Source organism: Episyrphus balteatus, chromosome 1, assembly GCF_945859705.1.
Source record: "Episyrphus balteatus chromosome 1, idEpiBalt1.1, whole genome shotgun sequence".
Taxonomy (NCBI): Eukaryota; Metazoa; Arthropoda; class Insecta; order Diptera; family Syrphidae; genus Episyrphus; species Episyrphus balteatus.
In genome coordinates, this window is record NC_079134.1 from 54,512,930 (window position 1) to 54,538,008 (window position 25,079).

The window sequence follows — 25,079 nt, forward strand, 5'->3', positions numbered from 1 at the left end:
TTCCACACTTTAATTCGTGGTTAAAACCTCTGCGACTAATTAACTTTTTATTAAGATATTTTGCATATAGTATTTTGATATAAGTATTTTATTGGGTTGTATAATTAGTAATACTGGGTTCCTTACACATTTTATTTTTAAACATGCATTTTGAAGCATTTCGTATAGAGCTTCAAAGGCGTCTGAAAGAGGTATAAAGCGATTTAAATGACTAGGACTTATTAGATCTGTTCCACCTTCCACACTTTTGTGCACTAAATTAGAAAGTCTATCAAAGTGATTAGATGTGAGAGGATTCTCTCAGAAGGAAATAATACCACGAACACTAAAAAAGAGTCTGGATCACGTTGAACATAGTTATACAACACAATTTCATATTTTATCTTTATTCGATAAACATAAACATTTCTTTAATGCTAAAAACACGTAAACGCGATTCGATTCAATTTAAAATTCACCACAATTTCATTTGTTTTCGTCTTCTATTTATTTGTTTGGCATACCGAATACTTCATTTGACAGAACTCATATTTATCTCCAAAGAAATTCTTGGGACTACATTTCTCAGGGTGGGCGTGGGGAAATTTGTTTGCTCTCTCGCAACTCTCTCTTCTACACAACTTTTGTAGTTAGGAACAGATTCGGTACCAAAAATAACCAAATACTAAATTCGACAGTCTCAGACTGAGTGTGGAACGGACCTATTAATTTGTTGTCAGGATATAATATTGGATTAGAAAAGATTATTTTAAGCATTGTGTACTATTACACAGGTCTACAAGGTTTTTGGTGCTGAGACTAAGATAAACTTTTCTATAGGTTTTCGGTGTGCTGAATACGAATCTGAAGTCAGAAATATCCTATCAGCTCCCGTTTTTGAAATATTACCGTTAGAAGATGTAAAAAAAACTACTTTTGAGGTTATGCTTTTATGTGAAGACATTTTTGTTTTAATATAAATTATGACGGTTTCTATAAGAACTATTTTCCTTCTTTCAAGATCTTTTTAAATCTTTTCGATATCTTCTTTATTGTTTGAGATATCGTCAGTTTTTTGGCTTATTGAAATGTATCAAACAGATGTTACGTTTTCATCTCCTTTTTATAAAACACACTTAATTCATTTTAAGATATCTTGGGCAATAACAAAGATATTGCAAAGATTTAAACGGGTCCTGAAAAAAGTTCTTACAGAAACCGGTATGATTTATATTTGAAAAAATTTCTTGAAACTAAGGCATAACATCAAAAGTGGTAAAAACACGTTTTTTTTTGCATATCCTAACGGTAATATTTCCAAAACGGAAGCTGATTAATTTTTGACTTCAGATTCGAGTTCAGCACACCGAAAACCTTTAGAAAAGTATATTTTGGTTCATATGGGGGAAATCTTGTTAACTTCAAAATAAGTCAAAAAACGATTTTTTTTTTAACTTTCTAACTGTAATATTTCAAAAAACGGGAGCTGATAGGATATTTTTAACTTCAGATTCGAGTTTAGTTTTCATCAAAAACCTATATAAAAGTATATTTTAGTGTCCGCACCAAAAAAAATTAAATTTTCTAGACCAGTGTTATACATATACAAAATTTTCCATCTTTGTGTTCAACACTCACTACCTTTTATGATACCATTACGATTTCCAGGATTTTTTAATTAAATCTTGTTTTTTCAAATAGAAAACAACGTTGAAGCGAAAACATAAAGTACCAAAGCAAGTATGTATTTATTTAATTTCGATTAGCATCCAGGCCAAAGTTGTAATTCAAACAATTTGCACGCGGTTCACAGGCTTTATTTAAGCCCCATATGCAAGAGTAGGGGAGGATCAAGCTAGAAAATGTAGGTACATGCTATAGGCTCATATGACACATTATTATCCGAAACTTTGAAAATATAAATATTATTTGAGTACGGCTTGCGAGAGGGTTTAGAAGTACATGGAAAAAAAACAATATCAATTTAACATTTTTTAAATATCAAATTAACATTTTTTAAATATCAGCCAAAAATGCTCTATAAAATGTGTTTTATGATTTTTTAAATGTTAAAACAATATTTTTATTATCAGGATGATATGTCACATTTTGGAAATTTTTTTTGATATTTTATTATCATTTTTTCATATTAATTTCTCATTCCAAATTGTTGAAAAATGTTAAATAAAAAATTTTTATTTCTTCTATAAAGAAAGAAATAGGTTTCATCATAATAAACTAAACCGTAAAATCTAGTCAACATTGATATTTTAATTGTAAAAATGAAATTTTCATTATCCACTTAAACTTAAAAAAATGTCAAAATAATATTTTAAGTGTCAAAGTGAAATTTGCACTATCCACCTAAAATTAAAAAATGTCAAAATGATATATCTAATAAAATATCGAAATTGACATTTTAATTGTTGGACGACTTTTGTCACTCAAAAATGTTAATTTGATAGCTGTTATTATCAATATTTTTTTTTTTTCGGTGTAACAGGTGTAAGAAGTAACAGCTAAAAAAAACACTGTTCCTCTTAGAATTGAGAGCTGTTTTTGAATCATCAATAACGGCAAAACGTGTAGTTTTGTTTTGAAAGCCAAGAGTTAGTGGATTGTGTTCATAAACATGATCTTTGAACAAAATGCATAAAAAGTGACAAATAACATTCTCTTAGCGGCTTGGACATCAGAAGAGCAAGGAATAGTCAAAGATTTTAGCAATAAAGTCCTAGCAACTTGTTGAATTTTTCAAATTCATGCATTGCATCTTACAGCAAAAAAAAGTCCAATTCGGTTAAAAACTTAAACTGGTATGTAAATGATTGAATTGAAGATTATGAATTAAATGACCTTATATCTGTTGTCAAATATGACCAAATATGACATTTACCCGAAATATCCCAAATACGTTACTTTACTTTTCATTTCTGAGAAAAAATTAACACAACAACGTCAAATGCATACCTCGATCCGAAACTTTTTCCTGAACTATACAAACATATACTTTTAATTTTTTTTATCAACTATTAATATTGAAATAAAAAATAAAACAAACCAAAAATAAACATTTCAACCTTAGTTGGTTGGAGCGCAGAGTTAAAAGCAGCAACGATAAGATCATACTATTGCTACCCGAGGGCGCGTGCCCACTTACAAACATCTTGTACACCTATAAAAACTATTACATACTGGTTTTCTGCCCATATGCAGCATCCCGGATCCATCCTCAAAACCACCTCACATTCATAAGTTTCTCCCTCTGACTGAGTCCCTGGAACCTCATCAGTGTGCCTTTGTGCGTTATTTTCAATCGACTTATTATCGATAATTTCCACAGATTTACTCAATATAGCTAGTAGCAGCTCTTGAACTGGTTACTACACTGTGGCACATGCCATGGCAGGCAGCAGTGGGCAATCATCATTATGTTTTATGCTCTGTACTCTGGCAACGCAATCTTTTCTGAATCTATTATTATTATTATTACTGTACATAGGTTGGCAATTTTAACAATGCTTCTTCTTATTTTCATTCCAGAACTTCCGAGAACAATGCATCGATGGGTCTGGCCTGCCTCTACTCACGGAGGATCACCTTATAAACCAATTGGGTATGAGACTTGGACCTGCACTCAAACTTAAATCAATGCTAGCTAAGAAATTAGGTGGACCTTGTCCATGTGTATCGTGTTCGTCGCAGGCGCAACTTTTGGCTGCAGCACAAGCAGCAGCCGTAACGGTAGCAACATCTTCCACATCAGCAATATCGACGCCTTCCAGTGGAATAACAGGTCAAAATCAGAATCACCCGCAACAAAATCAGCAGGCACAACAAATTAGTGCGAGAAATTCAACCACTTGCACTAGCAACATAAGTCAAACGACAACGGGCACGGGGGCCTCGAGTTGTTGTGGTAGCGTTCCGAGACCAAATAGTGCGGATTCTGGAAGTTAGTTTGTGTGCCTGTTAATGTGTATATATTTTAAATTTGTAAATTTGAATACCTATATTTTTAGATATTTGATATAGTGAAAATGTTTGAATGTAGGTATGACAAGCGTCTTTGAATTAGGGATGTTTAGGATAAGAAAATGTAAAAAAATTATTAACTGTATATTTTTTATGTGAACAAATCTAGGTCTTCCATGAAGTTGTTGTCGTTGACAATTGTAGAAAAAAAATATTCAAATTTTATAATCCTTAATTTTGTTTAAAAATGGCTAAATTATATTTATGTACCTATATACCTATTGTCTTAATATCGATACCTTCCCATAAATATTTACTAAAACATGAAATAAGAACATTGAAAATTTTTAAAAATTTTTAGTACACTACATAAATGTAAAATTTTAAAAATTAAATTTTATTTCATAAAACAGCTTAATTTAAAAACCGAAGTTTTTGGCTGTACAAAAAGTTATAACATCTTATTGTTGATTTAAAATTTGTGTTTTCCAAAATAATTTCAATTTTTTAGAAAAGTGCCCCTCCTAGCTAAACAGGGGCGAATAAACTCCAAATCTTATACGATTTTTTTCTCCTCTTAGCCCAATTTACACGCACTCCATATCCTAGATATATTTTTAGAGCTCCTACCTCTTGCGAGGAATCAAACTCATCAAGAAATTGTATGTCCTTCTATTTTTGAAAATTATGTGTTTAAAAGAACAATCTTACTTGTCATTTTTTATGCTTAAAAAAAAAATACTTTTAAAAATTTTACTTGCGACATGCTAATTTTTTTTACTTTCTTTTCACTATTTTGAAGCTACCTTTACTTGCTAAGCTTATAGTCTACTGAAAAAAAAACATGATGATTAAGAACTTAATTGTTTAATTGGCAAAAAAATAGCAAAATATTCATCGCTTTTTTATTAAATGATATTGAAAAATAGGATGTTTTACATAATTTGTGAGCGTAATAAATGTTTGATATATGGCTTTTTGATATTTTGATAAAAATAATAATAATTTTTAATAAAATCGAAAATCTTAAAAAAAAAACTATTCGATCTACTTTTATCAAGAAATTTATAGGAACGTAGGTACATCAATACTTTGAATTAACTCCGCCCTATTTTACTCATTGGTGTTAAGGACATATCAAAATCTAACATGTTTATATAATATTGTTTATTAAAAGACAACCTAATGCAAATTCAATAAATGTAACTCAAGTGTTTAGTACTTAACATTATTTTTAGAAAATATTATTTTGTACATACATATACATAAGAAATCAAAGCTTATGATATCTTTAAAAGTGTTTGTTTGTATAAACTAGTCAATAATATTCTTTAGCGTAGTCATCTTGTAAAATCAAAATACATATACACAGGCTATGTAAAATGCAATTAATGCTTATTGTTTTTATACTTGAATAACTCTGAAAACTTTTAAATAAGTTTGCCAACATTTTCGGAATGAGTTAACGTTTTAACAAAACTAGCAAATAAAATGTAAATAAATACCTATTTTAATTTTATTGTTATGATTTATTATATCAACGATTTTATCTAAGTCCCAATGTCCTTAATATTTTAAGTATAATATTAAATACTTTCTTTATGTATTAAATTATACAAAGGAAACTTACATAATAATATGCATAATGTATAATCAAGAAATATTTTTTATGAGACTAAAACAATAATTTACTTTATTATAATTTCAACAGTATTTATATATACGGAAATGATAGTAAAAATGTGAAATTATATACGTATTTACAAACTTATTTTTTATTGTGTATGTATTTTTTTGAAAAATGCATAGCACATTAAGAAACAATAAACAAAATATTGAAAACCATAAAATGCTGTTTTATCTTTTTTTATTAGACGTTTCAGTTTTCTGACTCGATTTTGAAGTTATCTCCATTAAAATAATTTTTTTTTCTGGAATTACTGCATTTTACATTTTTGAAAAGTTTTTTGGAAAAAAACCATTTCAGATCTAGGTAGTTTTTAAAAAAATACTTACATGCTTTTTTGATGACTTTATTTCAGAGATCAGAAATAAATCTTAACCTTTTGAAAGGTTGTTTAATAACACTTTTTTGTTGCCATTTTCAATTAAGGTCATAAAATAACCTTTATTTTTAAAAAAGAAAAATTTCGGTCAAGGTCTGAGAAAAACCTTTAATTTGTATTTTTTTATGTTTCGGTCAACCAGTTAGATTTATCGCTGAGAGAAAAAAATAAATCTCATCTGCAAATTTATCAATTAGAACATCACATCGATCGGTCTCCTAAAATATTCCAAATTGCATTGGTCATCCCAGCGACTCAAATCACAGTGGAGAGGATATTTTTCATAATTAGATTTTATTTTAAGCAAAAAAGAGATATTATCTTGGGTCAAAGAACTTTGAGAGTCTATTATTAGGTGAACTTAATACATAAACTAAAAACATCCTTTTCATATCTATTTTTGCAAAATAAAGACATTTTTGACTTATTCGACTTTTTCCGTTGAACTAACCATTTTTGATTTATTTTCTGCGAAAACGGTTAAAGGTTGACCTTTTCCATTTATTTTTTTGTAAAAATCTCAACCTTTGAGAGATATTTTACAAAATAAAAATTTATCTCAACCGATAACTTTTATTTTTGATTTTTAAAAATAAATCTCAAACCTTAACCGAAACTTATTTAAAGTAATAATTGGTAAGTCTCAGAGAGAAACCAGTTGAAAGTAAAGGTTGACTGATATTTCTGATCTCTGCTTTATTTAAATCTAATTTTTGTTCTTAAGAGATTCATAATAAATTGGACCCGGCCGAATCCAACCCTCTTATACCTATGGATTTTAAAAAATTATCTACCTAAAATTGTATTCTTTTTAGTCCCAGTTTTTGCTTTCATCGTAATTCATCAAATTAAGTGGTACTACAAGGATTTCTTTTACAAAAATATTAATGTGTGCTGTTATTTTTTAAAACACAAAAATGAAGCAACAACCAGCTCGTTTGTCTTTTCAACTTACTTTTAAAATTCAAATGATCAGTTATGAACACCTTTTAAACACCCAGAAAAAAAGATCAATTTGTTGGATTAACTGATCATTGATAAAAATTTTATTTTAAGTTTCTCTATAGAAAAAATGTTACGCATACGCCACAGAGACTTATTCTTACATAATAAGACTGCAGTACTACGTGAAAGACGATACTATAAGAAATAAGCACACAAAACGTCCTGTTTTCTCTTTGTTTGGAGTTCAAAACTATTTAAGAAGTAGACCGAGATACGAGAGCCCACAGCAGATTTTGGGAGTGGAGGTATAACCGTCCTGATCAAGAATTCGAAAGTCTGGCAGGTTTATTTCACGGCATTCTATGGTTTATAGGGAGTTGAAAAATGCATTTTTTTTCCGATTTTTGTGTGGAGTATATAACCACTTTAATTCATATAGAGCCGATAGAGGGCGATACTTTGTTTGCAAAAAGTTCGGTCCCAGACGCTTTATTCGCTGCATTACTCTTGCCAGACGTTCCCGAAATTGGTAAAAAAATCAGTTTTTGATGTCGGAGGTATAACCTGATATATCAAAATATACCACGGTTACAAAAATCTGAGTCCCAGACGTTTTATTCACGGCAACGGCATTCACCCACCTACCAGACGTCATTGAAATTCTGAAATGCATTTTCAGAAAAGAGCTAAGCAAATTTTCTTTCCCGTTAAATATAACTATCTGGTGGTACCTCTTAAAAAAATATAACTACCCCTTGATAGAAAATAAATTATTACCAGACGATTTAACCACGGCGTAACCCCAACCAGACGTCCTTGAAGAGTCGCGAAATAGCGATTTTCATACAAAAATCGCTATTTTCGGACTCTTCAAGGACTCTGTTGGGGGTAATGCCGTGGAAAACAATGTGCAGCCCATTGTTTTTGGGGAAAAAAAAAATTACAACTGTCATCTGTTTACCACAGATTTTTTTTTTCAAGAAAAAAAATTTTTTTCTTCACCACTCATTTTTTTTTATCGAAAAGAACTGTACCTAAGCCTAGTATACCTAACCCTAGTATACACTTCTTTTTGAAAAAAAAAAAAAAAAAAATGGTGAAGAAAAAAATTTTTTTCTTGAAAAAAAAAAAATGAGCTGCACATTGTTTTGCGAGAAAAAAAATTGTGGTGAATATAAATTTTTTTTCGATTTTGGTTTACAGCTGTGAGTTAAAAATATTTTTTTTTTTGGAAAAAATCTAAAAAAATCTCTCCCGTAAGAAATGCATTCGTTTTTTTTGCTAGAAGAACTGTATACTAGGCTTTAAAGAAAAACTATATTGTTTTGCTTGTAAATTAAGTTTTAACAGTTTTTGTGTTTTTTAGCGAAGAATAGAAATTTAAAAGAATACTTTATTATAAAAAAATAAGGTTGTGTCAATGAGTACAAAGGTTTTATTATACAAAAATAAAAAGCGCAGACATGTCGTTTTCACCAAAAGCCGAACACTTGGTGCCTAATTCCGAACACCATAAATTTTAACAATTTCCTTCTATTATTTAGATAAAAACTCTTTTATAATGTCATACAACCCGACCCACCATAATCAATACCACAACTGGACAACCGGGACGGAACACGGGGATAACCTAGTCAGCAGACTTGTAAAATTAAGCCTATTTATGTACTATATTTATTTGTATTTTATCTTTTATCCATTGTATATAAGGTTAGGCCGCATATGTGCCAACAAATTTTATATCAATCAATGTATCTTATTAGAAATAAGTTAAGCTTAAGTTAATTGTATACATATAGTATGTTCAATAAAACAAAATTTTTTTCTTGAAAATTGAATTGACTCTTTTATAACTAATTTAAATAACAAAAATATGGAACCTTCAAGGTAAACAAAAATATTCCATAATCCATAAATATGGTTCTGGCTCTTCGAGGGGCTCAATTTCCTGCTTCCGATACAACTTTAAGAACGGTTTTAACATTAACTTTTTTTTAGTTATGGCTATGAATATGTGGCGTTAGGTGTGCATTCTAATAACTGGTTGGTAGACACATTAGAGAAAGTTATTATGGATGCATTTTGTATGGTCGACCGCGTTAAGGTCGAAGGGATAAATTGCATATCTGCGCAATGCATTTTGTATAAAACCAAAACCGCAGAAGTTTGTTTTTGTCACCTAGGTATTTTCCAACGTCCGTTGCATTTTAACTGATCCATTTCCACATTGAAGAAAATATATATGAAGGAAATTTAAAGCAATTGACTAGTTCCAAACAGTAATGTTCGGGAAAAGGAAACTCATAAAAATTGGCTTCCTATATTACCGAACAGTTTAAAATAGGAATAAATAAAAACAATTTAAAAAAAAAATCAATAAAAATTAATTATTTAGGGCCATTTGCTCATACGGGTCATAAATTTGAATCCCTACTAAGTCAAACATAGTTCTTATGTTCTTCTTATTTTATTCTACGTTCCTAAAAAATATTTATGTGGAACTCAGCAATGATTTACTTTCATGATATAAATCGCTGAGAACTTCAAATCAAAATGTCAAATCGATAGAAAAGTCAAAAAATTCGAATTGTTTTTGAGAAAATTAAGCAGTTAGAATGCAACAAATTTGTCGTAAAGAAAAGTTTGTGTCTTTTTATTAAAGACAAAATAGATTCAATAGTGAAAGTGACCAAAAATATGTGTTAAATATATTTTTTTTAAACATATTGAAAGAATTTGCTTTTTAAATGTGTGTGTTTGACAAAACTAAGAATGGACACGTTCAGGAAATATTAGGGACTAGATATTTATTTAGGCAACGTCATTTCTGTGGCCTCAATCAATAACCGCTTAAGTCGAAAAAAAAACAAAATTTAGTTTTACAATAATTCTCCGCATTTTTTAATTTGCCTCAAAAACAACTCAAGGCTTGGCCACACCGGAGGGTACGCGGTAGCGGTACGGGTAGTGGCAACGATATTTGTATTAAAAAAATTCCACACCCGAACGTTGATGTGTCAGTTTGGAATTTTTTCCATACAAATACCCGTACCGTTACCTGTACCTCTACCGCGTACCCTCCGGTGTGGCCAAGCCTTCAATCTTTTCTTAACTCGATCTTGATAGTTTTAATCTATCGTTTTTAATAGTTAAAAAATTAAAAAGATGTAGATTTAGCATTGGGTAGCATCATAAGACCTCTCAAAAAATTTTATCTTAACTCACTTAAGGCTTGGCCACACCGGAGGGTATGCGGTAGCGGTACGGGTAAAGGTAACGGTACTTGTATGAAAAAAATTCCAAACTGACATATCAACGTTCAGATGTGGAATTTTTTTCATACAAATATCGTTACCGCTACCCGTACCTCTACCGCATACCCTCCGGTGTGGCCAAGCCTTTAAGCGGTTATTGGTTGTGGCCACAGATTTTCTGAACGGAAATTTGAGTAAATTGACTAAATTAGTTTGGATGTGATGCTATTGTCAAATTTCGAAATTTATTTAAGAATATTACCGGTCGCATGGGTAAGACACCAAATTTCACTTAACTGTAATGAATAAATTAAATTAATTATGACCGATAATGCACTTTTTAGTTGTTTTTCACACAAATAAATTTAATTTTGCTTAATTAATTCTTTAAATAAAAACAATTTGCTGTCATGTTGACAAAAAAAACTTTCCTAAATTTTTAGGGAAAATTTTCTTGCCTAACTTTCCAGTCAGCTTTCCAATTAAATTACCTAAATTGGAAGGATTTTTTTTGACAGCTGACCAATCAGAGACCGAGAAATTACCTAAATATTTAGTCCCTAACGTTTCTGAACCTGCCCAATGAAAAATATGATAACAAAAAGTAAACAGTGTTTCAAAAATTTGTGTTGAAAATTTTTCCATAAATTTTTTCTTAAGCCGCATTCTTACTTTTCTGTTCAATAAGCATAAACTGCTTATATTCTACTATTTCTTCCCCATAAGTTATGTTCAACTTAGGATCGTTTATGAAATAGTTTGAAATTCGAGCAAATCGTTATGTGAAATTTAGCTCTTTAGGTTTTACTTTCAGCAAATGGGACTAACTGCCTAAACTAGTACCTACATAAAATTATAAAATTTTGCTTAAACTATATTTTAGCATTGTAGGGTCAATGTGGGAAATGTAAACAGGGATAAATGAGAACATGGCTCATAACAAGCTTCAGTTAAATCTCTTTGACAGTAATTTAAACAAAATGGGAAATATTTGTTTATATTTATAAAGAAGAGTTGCCATCATTTCATATTTGCATTTGAAGATACCATTCAAGTTGTTCCGTTAAAACATATTAAAATCTAAAGTCAAAAGAAAAAAAAGACTTGAAATTGTTTACATTTACCCACATTGACCCTATTTGAATAAGAAAATATAGATACGTGTTAAGTCATAAATGATAGTTTGCCAGAAAATGCGATTGAAGTTGAGCTAATGTATGAAAATCGATGCATTTTTAAGCATTGATCGTCTTATTTTTATAGGAAAGAGTTGCTCTAAATTTATGTTTTTGATACCAAATAAAAGAGCTTATTCTTGTTTCATCAAAACCCGAAAAGTGCAATTTTGTGACTTAACCCCTTTGTACCCGGGGGCAAAGAATTATTGTCTCGGTTCCTTTGTTGTTCGATAATGTGTGTACTTCCAATTGTAATTCCATCTTCTAAGCAATATCCATAACTGAAGCAAATATATGCTTCCAAATCATTCTTCGTAAAGTAGTTCAGTCAATCGGAAAAAATGTGAAAAAGGTTTAACATCAGCTGGACCTGTTAGGAAATAGGTACATCCACCCTACATAGATTTGTTGGTGCAAAACAACGCTAATCTTACCACTGACCTTTGCTTAAGGTAGGTACCTATTTTTATTAAAGGAAAGGTTTCCTATTGAGAACATTATTATTTTTAAATAGCTACGCTGCACTAAATTACAAGCAATTTTCGAAGAAAAAAAATTAACAACTAAACATAGGTAACTATACTTATTTCCACTTGTTGAACTCTCTCTAGAATTCAATCATTGTTTTTTAAGACACTAGGTACCACCACACACATGTGATACAAGGGTAATTAGCGCATCTTAAGCTGTAGCATAATTAGAAGATAGCGTGTGACCATGCAATTAAAGTCCACAGAAATTCTTCGAGAGTACATGCGCATCTCTGTGAGGTACAACCATAGTGCAACACTGAAGCTCCGATTTAAAATCATACACCAAAATGGAAGAGCCACTTAGCGAAACGGTCAGGCATGACCTGAGTTCACCAAGGTTACTGGCAAATTAAAATCAAAAATGCATCCATTCGAAGAGCTCGTTCGCAGCCAGCTCAGGTATATGTATACTCGGAATGAAGCTCTATTTTTGCAAAAAAAAAAAAAACCATCAACCTGAAAAATATTTAATTATTATTCGCGCGAGTTTGTTGCACTCGCAAACAGCACGCTATGTTTTAAGATCGTTTTTAGTGCAAGATAAAATAATAATATTTTTGCAACTTCGAAAGCGGAACCTTCTTGCTATTACATATATCTATATGTACTTATTCTACGTTGACCTTAGATACACGCAAATGTTTGGCTTTGAACTAATTGGCAATAGGGACAAAACATTGAAGAATTTTCATGGTTCCAAGTCCAAGGAGTAGCAAAAAAAGTTCAAAGCTAAAACAACCATTTAATATGGTTCAAATACATATTTTGTGATGTTTTTATTCGATTTAAAACACAAATGCTAAACCAATCGAATATAAATGATTCAAAGAGTTTTTTTCAAAAAGAAAATTAACATTGACACAGTATTCACCCCTATTACGTAAGTCGTTTTTACTAAAACGACGAGAAAACGACTTGCTCTAAGAGGGCAAATTGGGTTAAATTAGAAATTTAACTTTGCAGTCCCCTCCGCTTTTCGTTCTTCTTCCTTATGAAACGATAATTTCTTTACTCATGGCTTGTGTCGTTTTAGTACAAACGACTTACGTAATAGGGGTGATTGTTTTTTGCAAATTGTATTTACATATACCTACCTTTTTGTTTTCCTAATGCCAGCTGATTGACATTTTATAGTGCAGGTGTTAGAGGTAGTTGAGTGTGCAAAATATGAGGACCGAGTTTCATCAATAGATTTGAGTTCAGAAGAGGTCAAAGAATAATAATGTGGATCCTGCCCGTCAATTTTGTGGTCCATTTTTTTTACGCCCCTACTCTTATTTGTATAGGAAACTAGCTGACCCGGCAAACTTCGTTATGCCTCTTCTGCTATTTACTTCCAATTTTGGAGTGTGTCAATCTTTTCCAAACAAAAATCGGGTCACAACATTAAACACAGGTCTTTATAAATAAAAGAATGCGTTTTTTTAGTTCTTTTGATCGCATTATCAAGATTGATGTCTGTAGGCTTAAAGTTTCTGTATTTAGAATATGAAATATTACGAATTTACGCTATAGGTATTCATATGAGTTGGAAAACTAACTTTTTTGAACCCCATGAAAACAATATAAGGCCAGGACTTGAAAAAATCTTTAAAAAAATATGGAGTGGACCACGCTTACCATTTATGGTATGAAAATAGATGTTGGCCGATTCTTAGACTTACCCGATGTACCCACAAAATTTTATAAAAATCGTCCCAAAAATTCATAAAAAATTTTTTTGGTTGGACCACCCTTACTATTTAGTGGTATAAAAATAGATGTTGGCCGATTTTTAGATTTACCCGATATACCTACAAAATTTCATAAAAATCATTCCAAAAAAATTTAGAAAATTTTTTGGTTGGACCACCCTAACCATTTTATCATATTAAAATTCATATTGGTCGAATGGCCGATTCTAAGACTTCCCGACATAAACAAAAAATTGCGAAAAGATCGTTCTAAGAAGATATAAAAAAATTTGGCTGGACCACCCTAACAATTTAGAGGTATGAAAAATAGATGTTGGCCGATTCTCAGACCTACCCGATATGTGTAAAAAATTTCATAAAAATCAGTCCAGCCGTTTTGGCGGAGTTTAATAACAAACACTGCGACATGAGATTTTATATATTAGATAGGGCATTTGGATATTATGTCACAAAAATCATAGCAATAAGGAGCAAAGACGTTCATGGGTTTTATTGCAGGAATGAGGGGGTGAAAATTGAATATAGGGGGCAAAAGCCTCCTTTTTGGTTTTTTTCAAAATATCTCGTAAACAAATCAAAATTTTGATAGATTGCACTTGAAACTTTTTGTAGAGAAGTAATTTTCCTATCGGAATAATAGCCCAGGGAAATTAGTAAATTAAATCGCATTTTTCGCGGGACAAAATTTTTTTCATGGAATGTGTTCGGGTGGGTGTTCTTATCATAAAAGTCAATTTGTTGGGATAATTGGAGGTTGGGAACAGCCGCCATCTTGGAAAAGAGATTGGTATCGTTTTTATTTAATAGCTCCATTGTTATACATTTTAACAAAAACTGACAAAGGTAAGACTTATTAACAATAAAATTATCTAAAAAATCATATACAAAACAATTCCGTGAGTTGATTAAAAAATAAAAGTGCGTGTTTGTATCGCAAGGTTGGGGCAAAATGACATTTGTTCATATATCTGACGAACTTTTGATTTGTTTGGATAATTCTTCAAAAATGAACTATAGTATTTATAATTATCTATAAAATGAGACCACAGTCGTTATTGTGACCATCATATTGTAGAAGTAATCTAACTCCGAAACTCTACATGTACTAGTCAAAAGTGAGAAAAAAGCTAGTTTTTTACTAGTAGGCCGAGCAAATTTTGGGAGTAGAGGTACAACCAAAATATAAGTACGCAGTTTTGCAGCCATACGCGTCTTAATATCGATTTCAAATGTCTGACAACTCTAATTTTGTGCTTTATACGGTTTTCGGGGGGTTAAATAACTTAAGTTTTCCACTTAATGTGAATGGGCTAAATTTATACTTTTTGAAATTATAAATATACAAGCTGGTGCTTTATTATTTTTCCTAAATCTAGACACCTCAATCTCTGCGATCGGGTTAATAGAACTTACGATATAAGCTTTTTTAACTAACCATATCCATATCACGCTTTTCAATTCAAATAAACAAACAAAATCTAAACAAAAAAGCCTCTAATGTCGTTTCCTTTCACTCCAATGAGAGTACCCTTTTAGTACTTATTTTTGCACTTTGACGCCACAAAAGTGTAAAAAAAAATTACTCCGGAGTAATTTTAGTACTACGGAGTACCCCGGATTTACTCCACATTTTTAGTCAGATTTACACCGATTTGCACAGGGACTTGCACACACACTTATGAATTTGAAGTTTGACATTTTAAAATTTTGTTTGAAAATTGAAAAATGCGAAAAGTTTTTCTTTCAAACTTATTTGTTATTAACAAAAACAACCATTATGAATATATTTTCTACTGTATTATATTCCGCCAGATATATTTGTTCCATTTTGTCGTTAATTCTTCACTTTTCCCAAAATGAAATTGAAAACCGAATAAAAAAAATTTTCCGCCAGTGTTCTTCATCCATAAAAAAAAAAATCCTGTGCCATATACAAAAAAATCCCATTTTTTTCTGCATTGATGGGATATTTTTATTTTACAATTATAAAATCAAACTAAGGGTGTGTGTTAATTGCGTGTATAGTAACGTTTTTAATTTATTCAAAAGTTTTCGTTGCACATAGACCTCACTGGAGTTGTTGTTTTTGTATATTTTGGGTTTTTTTGGTATTAAAATGCATAAATACAAGAAGACGTAGACGCACAAGATGCACATAAGAGCAAAGGAGAAATCGATCTTTCTCTCTCTCTTGTTCTTATGTGCATCTCGTGCGTCTACGTCTTCCTGTAGAAGTCGTCATACGATAACAAGAACAAAATAAAACCAAATAAAATAACTGTCAAATTTGCGTCTTCAAAAAAATAATACGTGTGGAAGCGCGTGATACACCGAAACGAAAATCAAAAGGAAATTTGAAGATGATTTCTGCGCCTTGCGTCTTCGTGTAGAAGCAGACTTATTAACGAACGCTTATTATGCTTCATATTTTATTATTATTAATATTTTTTTAATTCATAAAATGTTTTCCCTAGGCCTGTTATCACTATTTTTTTCAAGGAAATTATCCATTTTTGCCTTGTCACACACACAATTACAAAAAAAAAATTACTCTCATCATTATGTTCTTTCACACCAGAAAAAGGAGTAAAAATTTAGAGTACTCCTTAATAGAGTGAAAGAAAACGACATAAAACATAATCGCATCAACGGCTTATACCTTGAGTTCTATTGGTCACATTTTTTAGATAATTTTATTGTTAATAAGTCTTACCTTTGTCAGTTTTTGTTAAATTGTATAACAATGGAGCTATTCAATAAAAACGATACCAATCTCTTTTCCAAGATGGCGGCTGTTCCCAACCTCCAATTATCCCAACAAATTGACTTTTATGATAAGGGCAACCACCCGAACACATTCCATGAAAAAAATTTTGTCCCGCGAAAAATGCGATTTCATGCCCATATTTTGACTAATTTCCCTGAGCTATAATGTTTTTTTTAAAATTTTTTTGGAGTCATCTATCTATTCCACGAATAAAGTTTTGAACGTCTTGTTGTAAAATACTCTACGACTCTTGTTTCACTGTAGTTTTCAGGTGATCAAGATAGCCTTTATATTATTATATTTAATTTAAATCCGGATTTTAAGATGGTTAATGCAAAGTTGGTATACCAATGCCTTGAAGATATCTGAAACTAATCTAGCACTAGGTTTGTTCGTTGTGAGCTCTAGGGCACTCTGGGTCGCTCCGAATTCGGTGTCAAGCGGTTTTTGTCGCTCCTTTTTCAACCAGAGTTATTTCCTCTGTGCTCTATGTTCGCTCTGAACGCACCCTGAACAACTCTGGGGATTTTGTCAGAGCGCGGAATTCAGAGCTATCAAAATCAAATCAGCTGTTGTCATTAAAGAAAAAAAAAAATTGTTTGGGGTGCGAAAAGTGATTTGTCGTTTTGTGGATATAAAATTTGTGGTAAATATGAGATTTTTCACGAATTTCATGAAATAATACACTAAATAGAGAAAAAAATGTCAACACAGAAATCAGCTGATGAAATTAAAGCTCTGAGGTGTTCGATGTAAAATGAAAACCCGAGAAACTCTGATTTTTTGACATGACTCAGAGTGCCCCGGAGCGGGAAAACAACGAACAGACCTACTATTAGCTCCTGCACTATCGTACATTAGAATTATCTTTGGGCCAATTCTAGGGCTGATTGGCAACGCAAGCTGTTTCAGGATATCGGTCACGTATACTTGGGCACTTCGCAAAGGTCTAGAACAGCTCACTAACTCCATGCGTGTTGAAAAGCAGATTCTACCCCACACAGAGAAAAAATAAAGCAGGGATGACTATGCTTCTGGTATATTTAACTTTATTTCTGGTATATTCAACTTTATTCTGATTAAATATACTAGAAGTAAAGTTATCCCTGGCGTTATGTTTTCTCCGTGCAGTAAACTTTATGACGCACAACGTTCGCGGGTGGAAAGACAGATTTCAACAAATCTCTCCCAAAAACTTCTTCAGAAACATTTCATTCCATCCCTTGGATTTAATCTCACTCTTGTCTCAACTGAGGAAAGAATCATTATGCAGTTGTAAGAACGAAAGAAGTCCACTTTTTTCCGAAATTGACTTTTTGATGCAAATTTCATCTTTAGGCGTCGACACATCTTCCAAGTTAAAAAAAAAAACAACAAAATTATTTTGTGTGTCGAAGTTACAGGGGTTGAAAAATTTTATAAGTTTGAAGAACAGAATAAATCCAGGATTTCAGGCTATTGATTATGTCTTAACGTTGAATGGGTTATAAGAGAAGATAATACCGCGGAGTGCTAGTAAATGAGAGGGTGGAAATTGAAGATAGGGGTGCAAAAGCCCCTATATATCTCGTAAACAAAGCATAATTTTGATAAATTGATTTTAAAACTTGGTGTAGAGAATAAAATTTAATATCGAAAAAATGTTTTTTTAAAAATTGAAAAAAAAAATCCATACCAAAACAGTCCAAAAAAACATGAAAAAAAAGTCAAGAAAAGCGATTTTTTGATTTTTTTTCCATTTTTAACGGTATTTTTTTCGGGTTGAGATAGTCATTTGCATTGCTGTAAATAAAAACAGAAGATTAAATTCAAATTCAAAATGATGGGCTCAAAAAGTTTTTTCATTGAAAATTAACCAAAGAATGATCATTCGAACCTATGTTTATTTCTCCATTTTTTTTTTAACTGAAGTAAAAATGAGACCACAACAAAAATTTTTGTTTTACTATGTATAACACTTTTTTTTGTTGATTACTCTAAGGGCCGGTTTGTTCACACTCGATTATCTTTTAGTCAATGATTTTCGTATAGAATAATCCTTGGTTAGAAGATAACCGACCATGAACAAACTGGTCCTAACTTTATCAATATACACTTAGGAGCAAAAAAACGGAATCAAATTAATTATATTATATTAAAAACAAAAATTGCCATGGATAAAATATTTTTATTCAAAGTCTCATGGTCTCATTTTAAAGCTTGTATTTTTTACTTTGAATTGTTGGTAAAAATATAAAAATGCATACGATAGTGTTACCGCTATCTGTCAATAAATTGCACTTCATTTTTGTTTTAATGTTAAATTTTCCAGATACTCTCTGTTTCAATTTCAGTCTTTTTTTTCCAACGATAGTATTAGCGTTGTCTGTCAATGAATTGCACTTAATTTTTTTTAAATGTTAAATTTTCCAGATAATTTGTGTTTTAATTTCAGTTTTTTTTTTCCTTACATACTTCACTTATGTTGGATGGATGGAAACAACGAACGGATTTTTGAGTTCTTAGTATTGACTTAAAGTTTTTGTTTCAAGCTTTTCAATGGTACCATTAACATTCATGTATGTCGATTACTTCACGACCAATTATCGTTTTGATTCCATTTTTTTGCTCCTAAGGGCCGGTTTGTTCACACTCGATTATCTTTTAATCAAGGATTTTTTTATGGAATAATCCTTGATTAAAAGATAATCGACTGTGAACGAACTGGTCCTAAGTGTAGTTAATCGATTGTTATCAGAAACACTTTTGTTTTAAATAAATTATATGTTTATTTCATTCAAAATTTGGCTTTTGGATGAAATTTAAAACCGTAAGTTGTAAGGACAGAATAAGTCCAACGTTTTTAAACCGTTATACCTGTGTACCAGAAACCGATAGAAATAAAATTTTTGTCTCATTCTACACAAATCTACATAATCTTTATCTGAAGGTCAAACATCTGAAAACAGTAAAATACAGAAGCTATTCAGTTTTCCCCACAATTTTGCAGTATATGGATTTATTCCGTTCTTACAACTTACGATTCATGTGTGAAGTAATAAAAGATTCTTCTGAAGAATAATAGGACGTACGTTAAATTTTAGTATTTGTCAATGAAATAAATACAGAATCGGAAACTTCGCAACTCGCAAAACTTTAGATGAAGTGCAAGTTTAATATTTTAATTAAAACGTTAGATCTTATACTTTGGCTCGAATCTCGACAAATATCTTTAAAAGAATACCTCGAATCGATTCTCAATTCTCATTGTCGGAACAACTCCGTCATCAAAATCAAGACATTTTGTAAATCCCCTTGGAATGGACATGTCGCAAGAGGAACCAGCCTAACAAATAGGTACTCTGTAAATTAAGATAACGAATGGTTTATTGAGCCAAAAACAAAAAAAAACCCTACATAAGTATTTAGAAAAGAACAGTTTTATTATTTCATAACATTTATTTGTACATCAAACTTAAAAGTGGCAAGTAATTTTTGGAAAAGCCTAGACTTTGTTCGGCTTTTGAGATTCAGTAGCTGATTTTGGAACTCCATTTCCATTCTTTGCTTGGAGCAATTCTTTCAATCCAGTCGATCCATAAGCACCACCTCCTAAATCAACCTTTGTAGAGTCTACTGCATCGTGTCCATTTTTTGATTGTGGCAAATCCTTTACACCAGTAGATCCAAAGCCACCTTCTCCTCGTTCAGTGTGATCCAAAGAATCAAGCTGTTCTAATTCAGGGTAGAATATTTTCTCGCAAATCAATTGAGCAATACGGTCTCCTTTCTTAACTTCAAAATCTGTATCGGAGTGATTGAACAATACCACTCCCAAGTTTCCACGATAGTCTTCATCTACAACACCAGCCCCAACGTCGATAAAGTTCTTTACAGCCAGTCCAGAACGTGGTGCAACGCGCCCATAAGAACCTTCAGGGACTTGAATTTGTAAATCAGTTTTAACTAATTGCTTACCACGAGCTGGGACAGAACAATCGTAAGCACTGCGTAGATCAAAGCCGGCTGCTTTGGCAGACCCTTTTACCGGCTCAAAAGCGTTTTCGGTTAATTTTGCAAAACGAAGAACACATTTAGTATCGACACGCATTTTCTTTACTTCTGGTTCCATAAATCGATTGGATAGATTCGAAGAGAAAAACTACTGAAATGCCGGTTGTTAACAAAACACAGAAGTGGTCAGTTTTATGAGTTCAAATTATCTGATTTGGAAATCAAATAGCGCGCAAATTTTTGCGTTTGCTAATTGGAGTTATACCGTAGCAAGCGGCAAAAAAAAAATAAAAAAACAACTGTAGATTTACACATGGGAAATTTTAGAACGAAGAAATGACAATGAGCGCGTTCCACCAAATGAAATAAAAAAAGAGAATTTGTCCCTGGCTACAGGGTGACTTTTCCTCCTCATCCCTCTGCCAATAAACCTTAGAGGATATATACCCCGTTTGTATGGCGATTTGAATCCGAATTGAATCAGGATTTAGGTCTATATATACCTGAATCGAATTGAATCCGGATTTGTCGATCCGATCCGACTCGGGGAGCTGAATCGAATCGAAAATATGCATATATACCTAACGAATTGAATACTCGAGATATTATTTATGGTGGAAATTGTGTGTGATTGTCTTCTTATTTGCAAATTCACTTTATGTATGTCTAATGATATCTAGTTTTACTTGCACTTTGTTTTTGGTTAGATTTTTCTATTTTACTGCAAATATATTAAAAAGAAAAATTGTGTTTTCGATTCTATTTCAATTCGATTCCTCGATCTGGTACTTCCATATACCTGGATCGGAATTTCGATTCAGTTTCAATTCGATCTTTAAATCGGTCATACAAACGGGGTTATAATAGCTGCGTTCCTTTGGAAATATTTATCTACTTTTTAGTACTTAAAGCTGCTTTGAACTACTTTTTCAGTATAGCAAAGTAGATCAAAGTAGTTTTAAGTACTAAAAAGTAGATAAATATTTCCAAAGGAACGCAGCTAATATATGGAGTGCTTGTTTCTATACCTAATACATTAGGTGTGTTTTTTATTACCACCGGTCTTAACTGGTCTTAACTGGACATGTTAAATGCAACAACTCTTTACACCCCGCCTCCACAGGAGATATTTTTCTCTAACTCCATGTCTAACATCTACAACATAACAATTTTTTTTTTCTTGGCTGGGCAAATTTTGTTCGGACAATTCATTTCATATGCTTCGTTCGCCAGAGGATGATGTATGATTTTTTGCGGATTAAATTTATTTTATATGGTCAATTTTGTATGAATACTTCTTTTTTTTAAAGTTTTTTCAATTTGTACATGTACCCATTGCTTGGTCTGTTTTTTATTTGCCTTCCAAAAAATAAACAATTTATTTTTATAAAAATCAATTATAATACCTGTTAAATAAATTCAAAATTATTAAATAAATTCAAAAAGTATAATACCATTTCATGAAATCTAATTCATTTCAACATAAAACATGCAAAAATTCGCAAAACAAACAAATATATCTGTGGCCACAACCAATAACCGCTTAAGTGAGTTAAGATAAAATTTTTTGAGAGGTCTTATGATGCTACCCAATGCTAAATCTACATCTTTTTAATTTTTTAACTATTACGGCCATATTATTCACTAGTTTAAAAAATACATCTGGATGTAAACAATGTCAAATGTCAAAAATAAATCCAATTCCATAATATTCACTACTTAAATCCAATCTTAAATCCAATTTTTTAAATCCGATCTCGTTAAATCCAAACAAATTTAAACTGCTCTCTGGAGGTCTGTTTAACTTTATAAATCCAGATGTAAAATTAATTTTCACAGTGTTCAGTTGTTTTTTTCACGTATTTTCTGAAGGAAAAATAAAGATAAATGCAATTTATACAAAATTTATTGAATAAACTTATAATTTTTTTTGAGTGAATAATATGACCAAAAAATTAAATCCTTGGATTTATGAAATTCAGATTTAATGGATTGGATTTAAAATTAACTTAAATCCAAACTAAATCCAGAGTGAATAATATGGCCGTTAAAAACGATAGATTAAAACTAGGTGTGTTTTTTATTACCACCGGTCTTAACTGGACAAAAAAAAACGCAGTCGGGGCTAAGGAATTTACTTGTTAAATGCAACAACACTTTAGCCCCTTGGGCTTAGCTGTTAAGCCCGGAGAATTCTCTGGGCTTAACTTTTTCAACAGATTTAAATCTGTGCTACCAAACAAACTTGTTCGTAAATTGTTTAGAATTTGTTTAAAAACATCAAAACTGATTTTTGAAAGGACAATTATTATTTTAAATATTTATTTAATAGTTAGTTGAACTTTTTTTTTCAAAAACACACAAGAAACCCCAAAAGCGAAAAATATGACAACTTTATATTTTTTTTGTGTCAGCTGATTTCGGAACATTTAGTATGCAGTGCTGCCAATTTTTCTCACTAAGCCCCGAGGCGTTTTTTTTAACCAGTTAAGCCCGGTGGTAATAAAAAACACACCTACTATCTAGATCGAGTTAAGAAAAGATTGAGTTGTTTTTGAGGCAAATTAAAAAATGCGGAGCATTATTGTAAAACTAAGTTTTTTTTCGACTTAAGCGGTTATTGAATCAGGCCACAGATATTTTGTCGTCCGCTACTAGACAACCTTCTTCATGAGAGGACAAAAAATAATGAAAAAACTGCAGTTCCAAAAGAAAAAAAACACATCTGTCAAATTCGATGTTAGACAATCGTGTTCAGACAAAATCGAAGAAATGGCGAGCCTCCACAAGACATTTCTTGTTAAGACACGTCAACATGACAAAAATTATCTCCTGTGGAGGCGGCCTGTTAGCCCCTTGGGCTTAGTTGTTTAGCCCGGAGAATTCTCTGGGCTTAACTTTTTCAACAGATTTAAATCTGTGCTACCAAACTAACTTGTTCGTAAATTGTTTAGAATTTGTTTAAAAACATCAAAACTGATGTTTGGAATGACAATTATTATTTTAAATATTTATTTAACAGTTAGTTAAACTTTTTTTTTCAAAAACAAACAAGAAACCCCAAAAGCGAAAAATATGACAACTTTATATTTTTTTGTGTCAGCTGATTTCGGAACATTTAGTATGCAGTGCTGCCAATTTTTCTCGTTAAGCCCCGAGGCGCGAGACCGGTGGTAATAAAAAACACACCTATTGTAACGCCATATGTATGGATAGGGGTCGCTGCCTTCGTTTTTCAGTGAGAGTCCGGTTCCGCAGCTGTAAATAAACACGCTTGTTGATCATTGTATATATATTTCTATAGTACTATCATGAAGTCGAATTTAGTATTAGTTCATGTCGCCACTTTTTTGAGGTGGCGCTCAGTGTGTTTTTTTCATACAAATTCTGCTTTTTCAAGTCACCACTAGAGTTCCTAAGATCGTTTCACTTCATGATAGTACTATGGTAATATATATACAGTAGGTGTGTTTTTTATTACAACCGGTCTTAACTAGACAAAAAAAACGCAGTCTGGGCTAAGCAATTTACATGATAAATACAACAACACCTTAGCCCCTTGGGCTTAGTTGTTTAGCCCGGAGATTTCTCTGGGCTTAACTTTTTGAAGAGTTTAAAATCCGTGCTACCAAACTAACTTTTTCATAAATTGTTTAGAATTTGTTTAAAAACGTGAAAACTCACGTTTGGAAGGACAAAATGTATTAAAATAGTTTTGCTAGCATACATTTTTGTATCTCTTTGTAAAACATACATGAAAAATACAAGAAAATGACGAAAGGGAAAAATATGACAACTCTAAATTTTTGTTGTGTCAGCTGTTTTCGGAACATTCAATATACAGTGCTGCCAAGATTTCAGGTTAAGCCCCGAGGCGTTTTTTTGTCCAGTTAAGACCGGTGGTAATAAAAAACACACCTAATGTTGTTGATGACAGCCATCAAATGAAAATAAAATGGAGACATGCACTCATCGAAAAACTTAAAGAAACTAGAGCCCTCTATAAAAGCTTCACGGAACTAACAGTACAAGCACTCCATATATTATATCCTCTAAGCTATAAACCCACTGGCTAGGAACTTGAAAAATCCCAGTGTAGAGACTTCCTTTAATTCTTCACTCATATTCAAACATAGTGCCTGGCTACACAGTGATTTTTTAATCGATTGAAAAATCACATACGGTGGCTACACACTGTTGTGCCCAATCACGTTCCACATTTACATTTTCTAGGAACAAACGTCAAAAAGAGGAAAATTTTAGCAATGGAACTGTACTGCCCTCAGAAAATTCAGTTCCCTTCGTGAGCATTTTCCCCCTTCACTCTTCATCCCTCTTGCCTACAAACTCACTGCTTAGGCGATTGAAAAATCACCGTGTAGCCAGGCACATACTCATTTCAACGATGATATTCAATTGTTTCTTAGAGCCAGTTATACAAAGATAGCCACGTATTTATTAGATTTGCTTAAATTGGTTCTCAAAAAGGTTGTTTAGTTAAGCTTGCTTACATAAGCTGCGTTCCTTTGGAAATATTTATCTACTGCTTAGTACTTAAAGCTGCTTTGAACTACTTTTTCAATATAGCAAAAGTAGTTCAAAGTAGATTTAAGTACTAAGCAGTAGATACATATTTCCAAAGGAACGCAGCTGTATTTAATTCACCTTTAAAGCCTAGTACGCTACTGATGCGAA

At 31.8% G+C, this 25,079-nt stretch overlaps 2 protein-coding genes across 4 annotated transcripts in view; one reads left to right on the plus strand and one right to left on the minus strand.

Moving 5' to 3' along the window:
- Positions 1 to 4,992, plus strand: part of LOC129920939 (uncharacterized protein DDB_G0283357) — a 76,073-nt gene extending 71,081 nt beyond the window's left edge. For all 3 annotated transcript variants that reach the window (XM_056002488.1, XM_056002491.1, XM_056002489.1), the window contains exon 7: positions 3,523 to 4,992. In XM_056002488.1, the coding sequence (XP_055858463.1) occupies positions 3,523 to 3,939 (417 nt within the window). In that variant the 3' untranslated portion in view covers positions 3,940 to 4,992. The remainder of the gene's footprint in view (positions 1 to 3,522) is intronic.
- Positions 4,993 to 19,788: 14,796 nt separating this feature from the next.
- On the minus strand, positions 19,789 to 20,727 carry LOC129920944 (deoxyuridine 5'-triphosphate nucleotidohydrolase). Its single transcript, XM_056002502.1, has one exon. It carries the CDS (start codon positions 20,500 to 20,502, stop codon positions 19,876 to 19,878), a length of 627 nt encoding a protein of 208 aa, XP_055858477.1. The 5' UTR covers positions 20,503 to 20,727; the 3' UTR covers positions 19,789 to 19,875.
- Positions 20,728 to 25,079: the final 4,352 nt, after the last annotated feature.

Coding starts and splice junctions, on each gene's coding strand:
- LOC129920944 (XM_056002502.1), bottom strand. CDS start 20,502: ATGGAACCAGAAGTAAAGAAAATGCGTGTCGATACTAAATGTGTTCTT.